We start from the raw sequence: 14,040 nt of genomic DNA on the forward strand, positions 1-14,040 counted from the left end.
TTTTCGAGATCTCTTTTTTCCTGAAAAGAAACCACAGTTGCCTTCCCAGTTATTCTAGTCGGACTGGTTTCGAGACAGTCTTCCCAGTTCAGAGGCTGGAGCTGGGTTTATGGTGCTACGGGGCAGGCGGTGTGGGGCTCCCCAGCGGCCTCAAACTGGTGCCGCCACGACACTTTCCACCGCCGTTAGAAAGATGGGGCAGGAGCGGGGTGAGACCTGCCCGCAGCCAGCCCAGCCCCGCACAGGGATGCTGGCAGGTCTGGGGAGCGCTGGGCTGGAAAGACCCAGCCCGGTGCCCAGGGATGCTCCACGCAGGAGGTTGGGGCTGGCGGGGGCCCTCCCCGGGGTTTTGGGGCTGTAACCCAAAGCCCACATTTATGGGACAATTTGGGACCCAGGCATTGCACCGCGCTCCCCCAAGCCCTGCTCCCATCTCGGGGTCGGACACGGGTGCGGCGCGGGGGTGCCTGGGGGCTCCTCCATCAGCTTCCTTTCGTGCCGACAAGCTATCATGGTGGGGAATCGCTGCCCCAGCCCCGCTTTTTGCAGTCGGTTTGATTTTCCTGTTCATTTGTGCCCTCCGCACAGGAAGCGGCAGCCAGGCGCTGAGGGGAGGTAACAGACGGATCCGGTGTATTCGGGGCTTTTCTGCAACCACGGCGGGGGACGAGCCTGCGCGGAGGGCTGGGATGCGGGACGCAGCTTCGCGTGGCGCCCGGCCGCAGCAAAGCACCCGCAGGGGCCTGCTCCCAGCCAAAGAAACCCTGAACTCAGGGTGCCTCCATCCCTCCAAAACACCCTTTATTTGGAGGCTCTTTCTGCTTCTGAGCCCCCCGGGCGGGTCTGAGCCTCGGAGATGGGTCGGGATGGAGGGGACTGGCGGATGCAGGATGGCCCCGCGGCGAGGAGGCTATGGCTGCAGGAGCCATTGGCTCTGCACGTACCAAAGTCCTGCCAGGCCAGAGGCAGGGGAATACAAAAATCAATGTTAAACATTATCACTGGGCTGAGATTTGGCTCGGCTTCCCAGCCCGTGACGCTGCCTTCCCCCTCCTTTGCGCTCCGGGCGTACAGCCAGGATGCCCGGGCAGGTGGGGAGTGCCAGCGCGGGCATTTCGGTGAGCGGCTGCAGGTCCCGTCTCGGTTCCGTGCCACAGGCAGGATACAGGTTTCCCTGCCTGTATGCCGGGGCTGGGTGCCCTCTTCACTGCTCCGCCGATGCTCTACCGCAGTGATGCTGCTGTAATGGTGCTTGCCCATGCAGCACCCTACGTCCCATGGGCAAAGCGCCAAGCTGAGAGTGGGTGCAAGATCCCGCGTCTCTGCCACGGCGACCGCCCTCACCCCAAAAGGCACAAAAATGTTGGTTTAAAAAGATTCGGGATCTGGCAGGAAAATCCTCCCCCGTGGGTTTGATCTGCTCCCACTGCCATTGATGGCTAAAAGCCAGCACGGAGCCATGCCTCAGTTTCCCCACTCGTAACACAGGGGGAGCGGACATTTCTCCTGCGGCTCCACGGGAATGGGACAGCAGGGACAGATTCTGCCTTCGGCCCCAGCAGGCAGCCCAGGGTGGGAACTACAGAGCTCCTTCTTAACCCCAAAACAGCCGGAGGTTTGGGCTCAACCCCAAGGCAGCTCTTGGGGAGCAGCAGCCGGGAGGCTTCAGCTCCGCTTAGGCGGGAGGGAGCCGGGAGCTGCTGGGGAGGGAGAAGAAACGGACCCAGTGCTGACAGCCAGCAAGAGGGTGTTTGCTGGTGCGGTCATGTGGCTCCCGCCACATATTTACACACCGGAGCAAGCCAGCCCCGGTGACAAACACGGTGCCACTTGGGTAAACACAGCCCCTCCGAGGAGATGCATCCACGGCCACTGTAGGAAGAGACCCAAGAAACAAAAAAAGGCAAAAAAGAAGAAAAAAATGGGGAAAAAGGCGAAAAAAGCAAAAAAAAAAGGAAAAAAGGAAAAAAAAAAAGCCAAGCAATTGCCTTAAAAAAATATTTTTTCCCCTCGCTTGCTGCAAAGTGGGCTGGGAGAAACGCTAGGAGCTGAACGCCCTGTTTTCTGTGCTTCCTATTAAAAAAAAAGCAACAACCACCAGCCCAAAGCGGGGATACAAAGTCCACTTGTCACCCGCCGGTTGCACCCTCCCACCCTGCGGCGGCAGCTGGGTGCTCGCGCGGGACTGCCGGCACACAATAGCGGCTGTTGTTGCCGGAGCCGGGAGCTGGCTGGGTTTCAGGGCCGGGCAGAGCATGTGCCGGCGGCCGAGGACTGGCGTCACTGGTGTTAACTCTCCAGGCCCTGCTCCGAGCCCCCCATGTGCAAAACAGGGAGGGAACCGGCCGCCGAATCCCCCCTCCCTGGCATGGTTGCGGGTTGGGGAAACTGAGGCACAGGTGCCTTCGCCTGGGCAAGGTGTCAAAGCGGACGGGCTCGACCCTCCGCAGCCTGTGAACACGTCGCCCCCAGCCCGTCCTCCTGCAATAATTTCGGGTCTACGAGCCCAGTCTAGACCAGGACAGCGAAACATCATCCCCCCCCACCGTGCCCCTTCCCCACGACTATCCAAGCCCCCCGCCCTCTGCCCCGCAGAGAGGCGCCTGGCCCCCGGCAACGCGCTCGCTGACGCCATGTGGCCGAACGGCACCCGCTGCGCGACGGGGTGCCGCCAAAATGCACCGCGGTCGGCGCTTCCCCTGGGGCGATGCCCGCAAGTCGGGGGGACCGTCACGGCAGCCCCCCCCCCCCCCCCCAGGCAGGCAGCACCCACGTGTCCCCCGGGTGCCACCGCATCGCCCGGAGAGCCTCCGGCAGGTAGCACAGCGTCCCTCGGTGCCGGCTCCACGTGCCCGGGCTGGTCGACACCCGGGATGCCGGCCGGCCCGCAGGCCGGGACACCGCGGCGCGGGTGCTACGCCGGCACCCGGTGCCCCCTGCCACCACCCCGACCTCCCGCTCGCTCCCCGGGGATGCTGCAGAGGGGGGCGACCCTGGCAAAACACCGCAGCCGGCCAGGCCGGCGCTCTCCCATCCGGCGGTGCGGCTTGACGCCCTGCGCCGAACGCTCTGGGCAGCGTGCCCCTCGCCGAGCCCCGGGTCCGGCGAGCGCAGCTGCAGGCGGTGCTGCCGCCTCCGCGCCCGGCGAGCACGGCCCCAGCGCCAGCGGCTCACACAACTGCCGCAACCACAAAAGCCATTTTTTCCTCCCCGCTCGGCCGAGCTGCCCGGTCCCGCTAATAAAAAAAATAATAAGGACATGGAAAATTCTATAATATCCCTTTCCAGCTTCTTGGATTTGGCTTTCGCTAATTCAAAGCAGACCCCGGAGGGGGGCGGGGGGAGTCAAATCAAACCAGAATCACGGCACGGAAAGCCAGTTTTCACAAAAAAACCCAAGCCAGCAACCCCAACATTTGAATGCAGCAGGGAAGAAAAAAAAAGTTTAATGTGTGCTTAAAAACAAACGAGCAGTGGTATCATTTTTAATTAGGAGCCTATTTTCAAAGCCCTTATTACTTACAGTACGCTCAGCATCCGAGTAATTTTCCTCTCTCGTAAAATCGTGGCAGGGGAAGGGGGAAAGCGAGCCCTTTGTGCGGCCGGAGAGCTTTGCGAGGCGAATATTCATGCCAATTTGTCTGCAGTAATTGGTTTAGCTATAGACGTAGGCTGGCAATTGATTATGTGAGTTGCTAAACTTTTCCCGGAGAAGGGACCCTTCGCCCGATATTACTTTTGCACATGCCTCCGGTTCGCATTGCTTCAGGACGCGTCTCTGTGCACCGGCACAACTGGAAGCTCGTTCTGGAAAACTAATATAATTCTTTGCCGTTCCCTTCAAACTTTCTTCTTGCAAATTCCAGCCCAGTTTTCTCCTCTGGCAAACAAAACCCTCGGAGAAACCATTTCCTACTGTGGCAAACGCCATGTCCAAAGGGCCGCTGGAGTGGCCGGGGCCGGCGCTGGGCTCCCGCCGCAGCGTGGCGGGCACGAGGAGCGAACCCCCGTACCCCGGGCCCGGTGTCAAACCGGAGCAACTGGGCGATGGCGATTTTCCATGGCTGCCGCCAGGGCGTTTGGCCCCCAGTATTGCTCCGGAGCCCCGGTCCCCGTTATTATGTGCGCCGAGAGAACGGGGGCTCGGGGCCGGGCACGGCCTCCCCGCTGCGGCGAGGCGGCGGCGCCGGAGCCGGCGGTGGGAGCAGGTAGCTCGTTACCTCCCCGCGCTTCTGTTTGCTTTGGCAACTGATTAAAATTCCACCATGATTCCTCCCCCTCCCGCTCGGGCTCCAAAATGCCATCACCGGCTCCTTTTGTCCTCTCCGGGCCCTGGCAGCTCCCGGGGACTGAACCCCCCCCCCCCCCAGGGGACAGGGGTGCCAGCGGGGTACGGGGGGTGCAGAGCCCCGACGTGCTCACCACACCCGCTGCCAGCCACTTTCACTTTCCGCTCCCCAAATCCGGTGCGAGGCTTCCCTGCTCCTCCGCCCCCCCCCCCCCCCAGCAAAGCTAGACTTGGGGGGATTTTTGTCCCCCCCCCCCCCCACCCTCGGGTGGCGCTCCCGTTGGCACGGGGGTGTTTTGGGGGCCCCTCCCCGGCATCGGGGTGCTGCTGGGTGCAGCGCAGCGACGGCACCTGCCCGCGGCGTGCCGGCGCGGAGCCACACCGCCGTGCCGAGGAAGCCGTTGGGGTCATGGCACCGAGATGCTCCCGCTCCCAAAGCCGAGCTTTCCCCTGCTGCCGGGGCCAAGGGGCGTCCGCAGCAGTTTGGTGGCTCTGCCGAGCGGCGCAGGGACGATGGCAGGAGCCCCTGCCTGCCCGCTCCATCTGCAGGGAGGGGAAAAAAAGCAAATGTGGATGCGCACACACCAAACAAAGAGATGGGGCCGTATTTCTCCCCATTCCTCCCACTCCAGAAATTTCCCCAAATTCCCCAACAGACATGACAAAGCAGCCCTAGGAGAGTGGCCGCACTTGATTTATTTCTTTCTGCGAAAAAGAAAAAAAAAAAAAAAAAAAAAAATCAAGTGAGGAAACATTTCCTGGTTGCATTTGGGGTTTGGTTGTTGGTTTTTTTTTTAACGAGTGAAATTTCGGCATTTGCAAGAGTTCCCAGCGCCTCCATCCACACGTGTCTGCAAAAACCCCGACGGGGCTTTGCCCTGCCCGAGCCCCTGGCTCGGGGAGGGCAGCGGCACCGCGGGTGGATTTGAAGTTGTTTGGCAGCGGCGAGGCTGGCACACACGGGGAAAAGGCAAAACTCCCTCTCTTTTGATGTAAAGAAACAAGTTTTAGGGTCAGTTCGCGGGAGATTGGCCCCGGTGAGGTTGGGCTTCCCGATGCAAAGCGGCGCAGAAGCTGGGGAAAGGGTTGCAAAGGGGCTTTCTCACCGGCCGAGGCTCTTCGAGAGCTGGTTTTCAACAAATCCGGGGGGAAGAGGTGATGTTTGAGCTGATGGAAAAAATACAGAAGGGGGAAAAAAATTGGGGATTTATATTTATTTTTTTTACATCTAACCTGCAGCCAAAAACAACAAAAAGAGCCACAGGAAAAATCCTAAGAAACCTTGAAATTCCTGCAGAATAATTCACTGAAATCTGCTAGCAATTTTTAAACTGAAATCCCCCCCCTTGTCAGCAACAATTTCACCAGCTAAAAACCTGCTTTATAAAGAAAGAGAAAAGAAAAAAAAATCTTTTTTCATTGCACGTTTTGGCTTTGAATTGAGCCGGGCCAGACCTCTGCCTGTTTGGGACCCAGGCCAAGAGCCATATGCAGGAATAAAGTAAATAAATTCTGGTCAAAACCAGAATATTCTCCTTAAAAGTTACTTTAAAAGCAAAGGCAGCAACAAAACTGTCCCAACGTGGGTTATTTTCCTTTCTCTCCCTCTTTCCGGCAAGGGACACGGCTCAGCGGTGCTGGCAGTCCCAAACGCTGCACCCAGCAGAATGGGACCTTTGAAAAAACCCTGCAAAAAAATGCTAGAAATGAGCCCGAGAAAAAGGCTAATGAGGCTGGGAGAGATTTTCCCGTGGCGATGGGGGGGTTACCGAGCCCTGCGCTGCTCCACGGGTATCTGCACCCCCTTGGCTGAGCCCAAAAGTTGGCATCGAGGTGTCTTAGCAGCACAAATCAACCATGAAATGCCCTTTAGAAATAAATCCAGCTTTGAGGAGGGGGCAAGCACGGCTGTCTCGGCCGCCGGGGCCGTGCCAGGGGCTCGGGTAGCGGCCGGCCGGCCGGTGCCGTTTGGGTTGGTACCGGGCTGGGGTTTTTGCCTACGGGTTCCTGGCCCGGTGGGGGCCACGGGGCAGTTGGGGAACAGCCTGAGCCTGCCGGCGTGGGATTTCACCAGCTTCTTGCAGCAGCAAATTTGGGAGGGGGGGAGCAAATTTCCACTTGTTCCCAGCACTGATTTTATAGTCGGGTGGTCAGGAGCCTGCAAACGGGCTGGGATATAAACCCGAGGAATGAAACAAAGGGCCTGATCCAGCTCTCCGTCTCCATGCCAAAAAATAGGAGTAACTCAGCTTCAACCCCCCGAGTTCAATCCTCGCAAAAACCCATTAGGAGAAACAGAACCGGACCCCAAATCCCCCCTCCCTTTTTTTTTTTTTTTTTATTTGAGGCAGCAGGAATGACCTACACAAGAAAATTAAATTGGGTTTGGATTTCTCCCCCCTCGGAATGCTGTTTACAGGCAGCCTGGAGACAAAAAAAAAAAAAAAAAAAAGGATTATTGTATTTTTAGTGTTTTTCTGCCTGGGGTTTACACTGGGAATTGGGGTTGAGGCTGGGGTGGCTGCAGGGAACTGGGGCTGGCTGGGACGAGCAGGATGGACTGGCAGCGGGGTCCGGCAGCGGCTCCCCAGCCCCGTGGCCAGCGCAGCCTGCCTGCACCCCCGGGCCTGAGTAAACCCCCCCTGCAGCAGGGTTGTCAGGATCAGGGCCGCGGCCGGCCAGGATGCCTTTTGCTCTGCCTCCGGCCCCAACAGCGGCAGGGTACAGGTGCCACTTGCCGCACCGAGATGATTTGAAGCCTGGGTCATCGCTATTACGGTTTGTGCAGGATCGGTCCCCGGGCCCCTCGCTGAGATAGGAGAAATGGGATTAATTCGAGGGGACGCAAACGCGTGCCCGTCGACCGTTGGAAACCCACGAGGGTGTCTCAGAGACGAGGCCGGTAGCCCTTCAGCCCCAGCTTTGAATCATCCAGGAAATACTTGAAGAGCATTGCAAAAATTAGTAAGGCAGAACCCCCTTCCCCACCATCCCGCGTCCCAGGCCCTCGCAGAAGTGAAAATAAAAAACCCAACCCTGCTTTCCTCCTCCCCCCCCCGCCACCATCCCATCAGCCCCCTTTATTCCTTCTCGCCCGCTCGGCGCTGGGCTCGGCAGCCTGGCACCGCCAGCCTGGCACCGCCGGGCAATCTCCCATGGCACCGAGATTGAAGCCGAACATCCGCGTCCTCCCCAAAACGCGAGGAGCCGGGAGAGCCGAGGAATCGCCGCAGCAAAATAAAGCGCTGGCAGGAGGGAGGGGAGCTGCCAAGCGGGCACCAACGGCAGCCTTGGAAGCGGTTAAAAATTGGCAAATTCTTCCCCGGGTTTATTTTTGCGCCGTATCTCACCCGGTGTCAGGCAGAAAATGAAAACTGTATTCTGCGAGCAAAGTTACCGCTGAGTTTACATTCCTCAAGGCTTATGGAGCTGGGACGAGGCGAGTGAACTGCTCATTTCAGCCAGGAGCCTTTTTTTCGGCTTTAAAACAGGGAAGTGGCTTTTTTTTGGGGGGAGCAGATGGTGATTAAAAAAAACAAAAAAGTTCCAGAGCTTGTAAATATAAAGAATTTTTTTTTTTTTGATAGAAAGCTGGAACAAAATTAGATCTCATTTCCATAAGGCCGATCGCTGTACTTCGGTGCCTGACAAACAACTTGAACGGCAGTAAAATATACCCTGTGAATGCACAAATTATGCCGTGTAACGTCCAGTATTTTGGTATGTGCACGGTGGGTTTAGCAGGCAAAGGGGATACAGGGATGGATAAAATAAACCTCTAGTGTATACAAAATCCCTGTTAAAATTGAGCTGATCCCTTGTAAAAATGATCAGGGCTTACCGAGTCCCCCCCAAAAAATAGAAAAGAAGGAGAAAATGACGAAATAAAAACTAGGGGAATGTCAGGGAAGCTTCCTTTAATTTTATTTTTAAAATATATAATAAATTATTTAGCATATTATTTATCACGCTGAAATCATTTGAGCACAAGACAGACGGAGATTATGTTCCTGTTTGTTCAAGACTACGGAGTGTGCCTAAAAATACAGACATACAGTGCACGCTTCGCCCCTTAATAAACTCGAAAAAAAAAAATCTAATTTTTGTTGCCTTCCTATAGAAAAATATGGTTATTTGGAAGGATTAAAAGATTAAAGGATTACTCGATAACAAGGGTTAAAAATACAGGTCCAGACACAAAAGGGGTCGATTGAAATGAAGGGAAACGCTCTCCCCAAAGCGCCCTGCTCCTCTCCCGGACCAAACCCGGCTCCCCCGGTCGCTGCCAACTTTCCGAGTGGGACCGGGCGGGGGGGCAAACCCCCAGCCCCCCCCCCCCCCCCGCCCCACTGCACCGGCTGTAAAGCGGCCTGTGGCTTTAAGAGAGACCCGGGGGGGGGGGATCCTGGGGGGGGCACAAAGAGTATGGGGGGGTGAGGGTGCTGAGGGGGCACAAGGGGAATGGGGGGGGCAGGGATGGGGCACCCTGGAGGGGATGGGGGGGGCGGGGATGGAGGATGTTCGGGGGGGGGGAGCCCGGAGTCTGGGGGGGGGCGCGGATGGGGGTGTCCCCGCGGCAGGGGTGGGGGTGTCTGCAGGCCGGGGATGGGGGTGACGGGGGAATGTCCGTTGAACGGGGCGGGGGAGAATGTCCGTGGGGCCGGGGGGTGTGCGTTGGGCCCCCCCCCCGGGTGGCCGTGGGCCGGGGATGGGGGTGAGCAGCGGGTCTCCGCGGAGCGGGGCCGGGGGTGTGCGGGACCGGGGGGGGGGGGGGGGCGAAGCCGGGGGATGCCCGTGGGCGGGGGCCGGGGCTACACGCCGTGGCGCCCGGTGCAGGGGCGGGCGGCCGGGCCCGGCGCTGCCCGCGGCTCCTCCCCGCTCTGCGGTAGCTCCGCACCGGGGCCGCGCCCCCCCCATCCATCCATCCCTCCCTTCCTCCTCCCTCTCCCCCCCCCCCCCCCCACGCCGGGCAGGGCCGGGGGGGCGGCCCCGCGCCTCCCTCCGCAGCCAGCCGGCCCCGGGGGGGCCGCGCCGCAGCCCCCGCCACCTACCAGCACCATCCGGGGGCCGCCGTTGCGCTGCCGGCCGAGCGGGGCCGGAGCCTTCCTCCTCCTCCTCCTCCTCCTCCTCCTCCCTCCCCGCCCCCGCACCGGGAGCGTCCCCTCCGCAGCGCCGCCGGTGCCCCGGGCGAGGGGAGGAGGCAGAGGAGGAGGAGGAGGAGGAGGAGGAGGAGGCGGAGGCGGCGCGGCGGGAGGAGGCGGCGGCGATGGGGCCGGGGCGCTGCGGGCTGCGAGGAGGAGCCGTGCCCGGCCGGAGTTGGGCTTCGCTGGGGGGGGGGCGGGGGGGGATGCCAGCTTTGCTTTTCCATAGGCGCAGCCCGGCCCTCAGCCGGCCCTCGGCCCGGGTTTTTTTTTTTTTGTTTTTTTTTTTGTTTTTTTGGTGTGTTGTTTTTTTTTTTTAATTTTTAAAAAATAGGGGTTTTTTTTTTTTTTTTTTCCCCTGCCTTCCAAAAATAACCCCCGCCCCCCCCCACATACACACACCCCCCCCAGCCCCGCCACCCCCGCGGCGCACGAGGCCGGGCTGGGCGCGGGCACCGCGCTCCCCGCCGCCGCCGCCGCCGCCGCCGCCTCCCGCAGCCGCCCCGTAACCTCGCCGCCGGCGGGCGCCGGCCCGGCCCATGGCCCGCGGCGCGGAGCCCGGCCCAGCCCGGCCCCCGAGGCGCTGAGGCCGGAGCATGGCCCCCGGGAGCCAGACGGAGCCGGGGAGAGGGTGACCGCCCGCCGAGGACACGTTGCCGGTGGCCTTGGGGGGGGGGGGGGGCTTTTATTATTAATTATTGGGGGTTTTCGGTTTTTTAATTCTTTTGGGGGGCACCGTTTTTTTCCTCCTCCTTCGGCTCGGTGGAAAACACACGTTTTAGAACAAAATACCAAAAAGCCCACCCTCTTTGCTTTGCTTTTCGCAGCAACTTGGAAGCCCGTTAATTGCACTTGGCTATGGTAGGTCCCACGACACTTTCATTTTCTCTTCTACTTTCCTCTTCCCCCCCCCCCCTCCTCCTCCCCTTCCACCCGTGTGCGTGTGTTTGCGTGTACCCCCCCCCCCCACCAGCAGAAGTTGGCTGCCGGGGGGGGGGCGGCGGGGCCGGGGTGCTGCCGGCAGCGGAGTTTAATAGGGTGCCCGGGGCGGGGGGGGGGGGGGGGGTAGGGAGGGTGGCGGGGGCGGGAGGGGAGGGGGTGCCGGGGTGGCGGAGGGAAGTTGCCGCCGTCTCTCCTCCCCCTGCCCACCCCCTCCCCGCGGTATAAGGGGGGGGGGGGGCGGAGGCGGGAGCCGCCCGGCGGGGAGGTCGCGGCGCGGGGGGAGCCTCCGCAGCCCGCGGAGGGTTGGATGGAGCTGAAAATGGCCGCTAAAAAAAGGGGCGGAGAGGCTGGCAGCCGCACCGACTTGAACTTGGAAGTGACGCCCGGGAGGGTCGCGCTCAAGTCCGCGCCGCGCTGCGCGGGGCCGCCCCGGGGGGGGTTGGTACGGAGGGGGGGGGGGGGTGTCAAAAAAAAAAAAAAAAAAAAAAGCCACCGTCCTCGATGCAAGAATAAAAACAACCCCCGTTTCCTCGCCGTGCTGGGCTGCTCCTGCTTTCGCCTCCTGCCAGGCCACGGGGGGGGGGGGGGGGGGGGGAAGCGCAGCGCCGCGGCTTTCCCCCCCCCCCTCCCCGGGGTAGCGGGTCCGGTCGAGCGAAGTTTGCGCGGAGCCGCCGCATCCCGCGGGAGCGGGGCTGCCTCCGGGGGTGCGCTTAATGCTGGGGGGGGGGGGGGGGGTAAACCCCAACGCCCCGGGCGGAGAGCGTCCTCCGGGGGCCGGCAAAAGTTGGGAGCGAAAAGCGGTGATGCGGGGGGGGGACCCTGGCAGGGTGGACCCCCCCCCCCTCTCTCTCTCCTTCTTGTTGGGGGGGGGGGAGTCGAGGCAGGGCTGGGGCCGCGGGCCCTGCCCGCGTGTCAGGCCACTGCAGGCAGCAATTCGAGAGCCCGGAGATGCGAATCTGAAGGGAGGTGCGAGCGGGGCTAAAGAAATCGCCAGCCCCGGGAGGCTGCCGCCCGCCATCCTGCAGGGCTGAAACTCACTTTCACAATTAGGAGCCGGGGATTCCCTTTGTTTTTCTGTACGTGGCTCTCGCCCTCGCTCGCTCTCTAATTAGGTTTTATTAAAGCCTGCAGAATTGGTTGGTGGCGGTGGTGTTTCTGTAGTGAGAACTTGCGGTTTGGAGTTTGCCGGGCGCAGGGCTCCGCTTTTTCTTTTTTTTTTTTTTTTCCTTTTTTTTTTTCTTGCTCTTTCTCTCTTTGTACGCTCGGGCGGGGGGACGCGGGGCCGCCCCTGGCGCTTCCCCCCCCCCCCGCAGCACCGGGGAAAAGCGTCGAGGTGCTGCCGGTCGTTAAAGGGGGGGGGGGGGGGGAAGGAAGAACAAGCGGCTCTCCGCGGGGTGAGCGGGGATGCGGCGGGAGGGAGTGCGGGGCTGGCGGGGCGGCCCCCCCCCCCCAACCTGGGGAACGGGCTGCGGGGGGCATCCCCCCCCCCCTCTGTCGGGGCAGCGTCTCCCGGGGTCGCTGCCCAGAAGTTGCACATGAATCTGCAGGGTGTTTTTTTCTTTGCTCTCCCCTCGCCGTATTGGTTCCGTTTATTAAAGAAAAAAAAAAAATTAAAAAAAAAAAAACCAAAAGAGCAAAAAATGAGCGAGTTCCCCCGGCATTGCCCGGCCCGGGCAGGGCCGCCGGGGCACGGGGGGACTCGCCGCCCCGCGGGGGGGGGCGGCCCGTCCCCCCCCCCCCCCCCCCCCACCCGCTCGCCCCTGCCCCGCAGCGCCTCGGCCCTGCGAGCCAAAGGGGGTTCCTACATCTTTAAATGGGATGTAATATTTTGGGATGGGCTTTTTTCATAACGTCACTTCATTCCTCGCTCCTTTTTTTTTTTTTTCTTTTTTTTTTTTTTCATTTTCTCATTCTTTCTTTCCTCCCTCTCTCCGCTGCCCGTGTCTCGGATGGAGCCGCTTCCCCTCTAACTTCCCTGCTGCCCGCCGCCCCTGCCTGCAGGCTGGGTGCGGACCCCCCCGAACCCCCCCCCCCGGACGAAGATGAGCCTTTTGCCTCTTTAAAACGCCCCCCCCCCCAACCTCTAAACAAACAACAACAACAACAAAAAAAGCGCTTTATTTTCCGGGGGGGGAAATTTTGCTTTTTATTTTTAAATTTTTGGGGGGGGGTGGAAGTTGGACCCTTTTTATTTCCTCCTCGGCCCCCCCTCCCGCGGGGCCGCCCCCCTCTGCCCGGCCGCCCCCCCCCGGGCCCCGCAGAGCCGCTCCGGAGGAGAGAGAGAGAAAAAACGCCCGGACTGCTCCAGCCTCCGAAATGACTCAGTAACTTTTACGCCTCGAGTCTCAGCCCTGCAATTAGCCACTTTCCCAGCGCGGCTCGGGATGTATTCGTCTCCTCTCTGCCTGACCCAGGTAACCGGCCCCCCCCCGCGTCCCCTCCCAATTTTTCCCCCTTCGCCGCAACAGACTTTTACAGTTGCATTGCAAAAAAAAAAAAAAAAAAAAAAAAAAGGAAAAAAAAAAATAGCAACCTCCCCCCCCCCCCCCCCCCCGATAAAAATAGTCATAACAGGGAAAGGGCGGGTTGGGGCTGGTGCGGGGCTGCTCGGAGGAGTCGCGTTTCCCTCTTGCTTCACCCCCCCCGCCTTTTGTAGGGTTTTTTTGGGTGTTTCTGGTGCTTTTGGGGGTTTTTCTGCCTCCGCTTTCACTCGGGGCGCGGGGGGGGGAGAAGGTTGCGTTGTGGTTTGGGGTTTTTTTTTTTCCACTGCGCCTGGAGGTGGGTGGTGCGGGGAAGCCACCGGCTTTGGGGTTGCGGGATGACACAGTGGGGTGCGAGGGGTCCCCGGTTGGGTTCGGGGAGGCTGGGGGGGGGGCTTGGCGCTGCGGGTTCGGCCTTGGCCGCGCCGCCTCTTGCGTAGCGTGAAAGTTTTTCCTTCCCCCCCCCCCCCCCAGCCCGTCTGCACATGGTGGGGTGCAAGGAGGTGGGGGGGGCACAGGCTTTTTCTTCCAAATCCTCCAAGTTTGGGACAATTTGCAACCGGCTGCACCGTGCCGCGCTGGCGGGTGAGAGGGCGGTGGGGGTCGTGCACGGCAGGATGTGGGGGGCACCCCCTCGGTGTCCGGGGTGAGGGGCGATGCCGGCCCCCGTCTGCACGTAGGGGTGTCGAGGGGCAGCCCTGAGCCGTGTGCGTGGGGACGCTGGTGTCACTCCAGGCCACGCCGACGTGGCCTGGTGGCGCGCAGCGGGGTGGCCGTGCCAGGGCCCACGGTGCGGGCGAGGGGGGTGTCCCCGAAGTCTCCCCCCGACAGCCGGTACGGCCACAGGGGGCAGACTTCGGGGACCCCCCCCCCCCCTTGCCCGCACCACGACCGCTGCGGCTCTGCCTTTGCTCTGTCCTTATTGATCGCTGATATTTATTTAATTATTGAGCAGGCAGCTTCCCCCTCCCGGCTCGTAACCTCTTCCCTGCTGGCAGCCGCTGCCCGCTCCAAATCCGGCCTCGTGCCGCACCCCGCGAGGGCTCTGCTCTGCTGGGGGAGGGTGCTGCTGCCGGACCCCCGTGCCCGCGCCGGGGGATTCTCCTGCCAGACCTCATCCCTTGGGCCGGGGCTGCGGGCAGGATCCGGCCCCACCTCGGAGACTTGGACTCAGCTGCCCCGTGGGGGT

The 14,040-nt window shown here is 61.0% G+C and overlaps 2 protein-coding genes across 10 annotated transcripts in view; one reads left to right on the forward strand and one right to left on the reverse strand.

Moving 5' to 3' along the window:
* Window positions 1–3,322: 3,322 nt before the first annotated feature.
* Window positions 3,323–9,748, reverse strand: LOC115349094 (retinoic acid-induced protein 1-like). 2 transcript variants are annotated; one of them, XM_030032845.2, is made up of 4 exons: window positions 9,340–9,748; window positions 6,654–6,712; window positions 5,395–5,455; window positions 3,324–4,831 (listed from the first exon to the last, which is right to left on the reverse strand). In XM_030032845.2, exons 1-4 carry the CDS (start codon window positions 9,654–9,656, stop codon window positions 4,696–4,698), a joined length of 573 nt encoding a protein of 190 aa, XP_029888705.1. In that variant the 5' UTR covers window positions 9,657–9,748; the 3' UTR covers window positions 3,324–4,695. The 2 variants fall into 2 exon arrangements, with proteins under 2 accessions (XP_029888706.1, XP_029888705.1); XM_030032846.2 differs by lacking the exon at window positions 6,654–6,712 and having other exon boundaries at window positions 3,323–4,831.
* Window positions 9,749–9,943: 195 nt separating this feature from the next.
* The window catches only part of NFIC (nuclear factor I C), a 44,132-nt gene continuing 40,035 nt past the window's right edge, over window positions 9,944–14,040 (forward strand). For 3 of the 8 annotated variants that reach the window (XM_030032828.2, XM_030032831.2, XM_030032833.2), the window contains exon 1: window positions 12,566–12,785. In XM_030032828.2, the coding sequence (XP_029888688.1) occupies window positions 12,756–12,785 (30 nt within the window). In that variant the 5' untranslated portion in view covers window positions 12,566–12,755. Of the gene's footprint in view, window positions 10,291–12,564; window positions 12,786–14,040 lie in introns of those variants that run through there. The other 5 variants (XM_030032829.2, XM_030032832.2, XM_030032835.2 and 2 more) reach the window with 3 other exon arrangements.

This window comes from Aquila chrysaetos, chromosome 12 (assembly GCF_900496995.4).
Source record: "Aquila chrysaetos chrysaetos chromosome 12, bAquChr1.4, whole genome shotgun sequence".
NCBI classification, from domain to species: Eukaryota; Metazoa; Chordata; class Aves; order Accipitriformes; family Accipitridae; genus Aquila; species Aquila chrysaetos.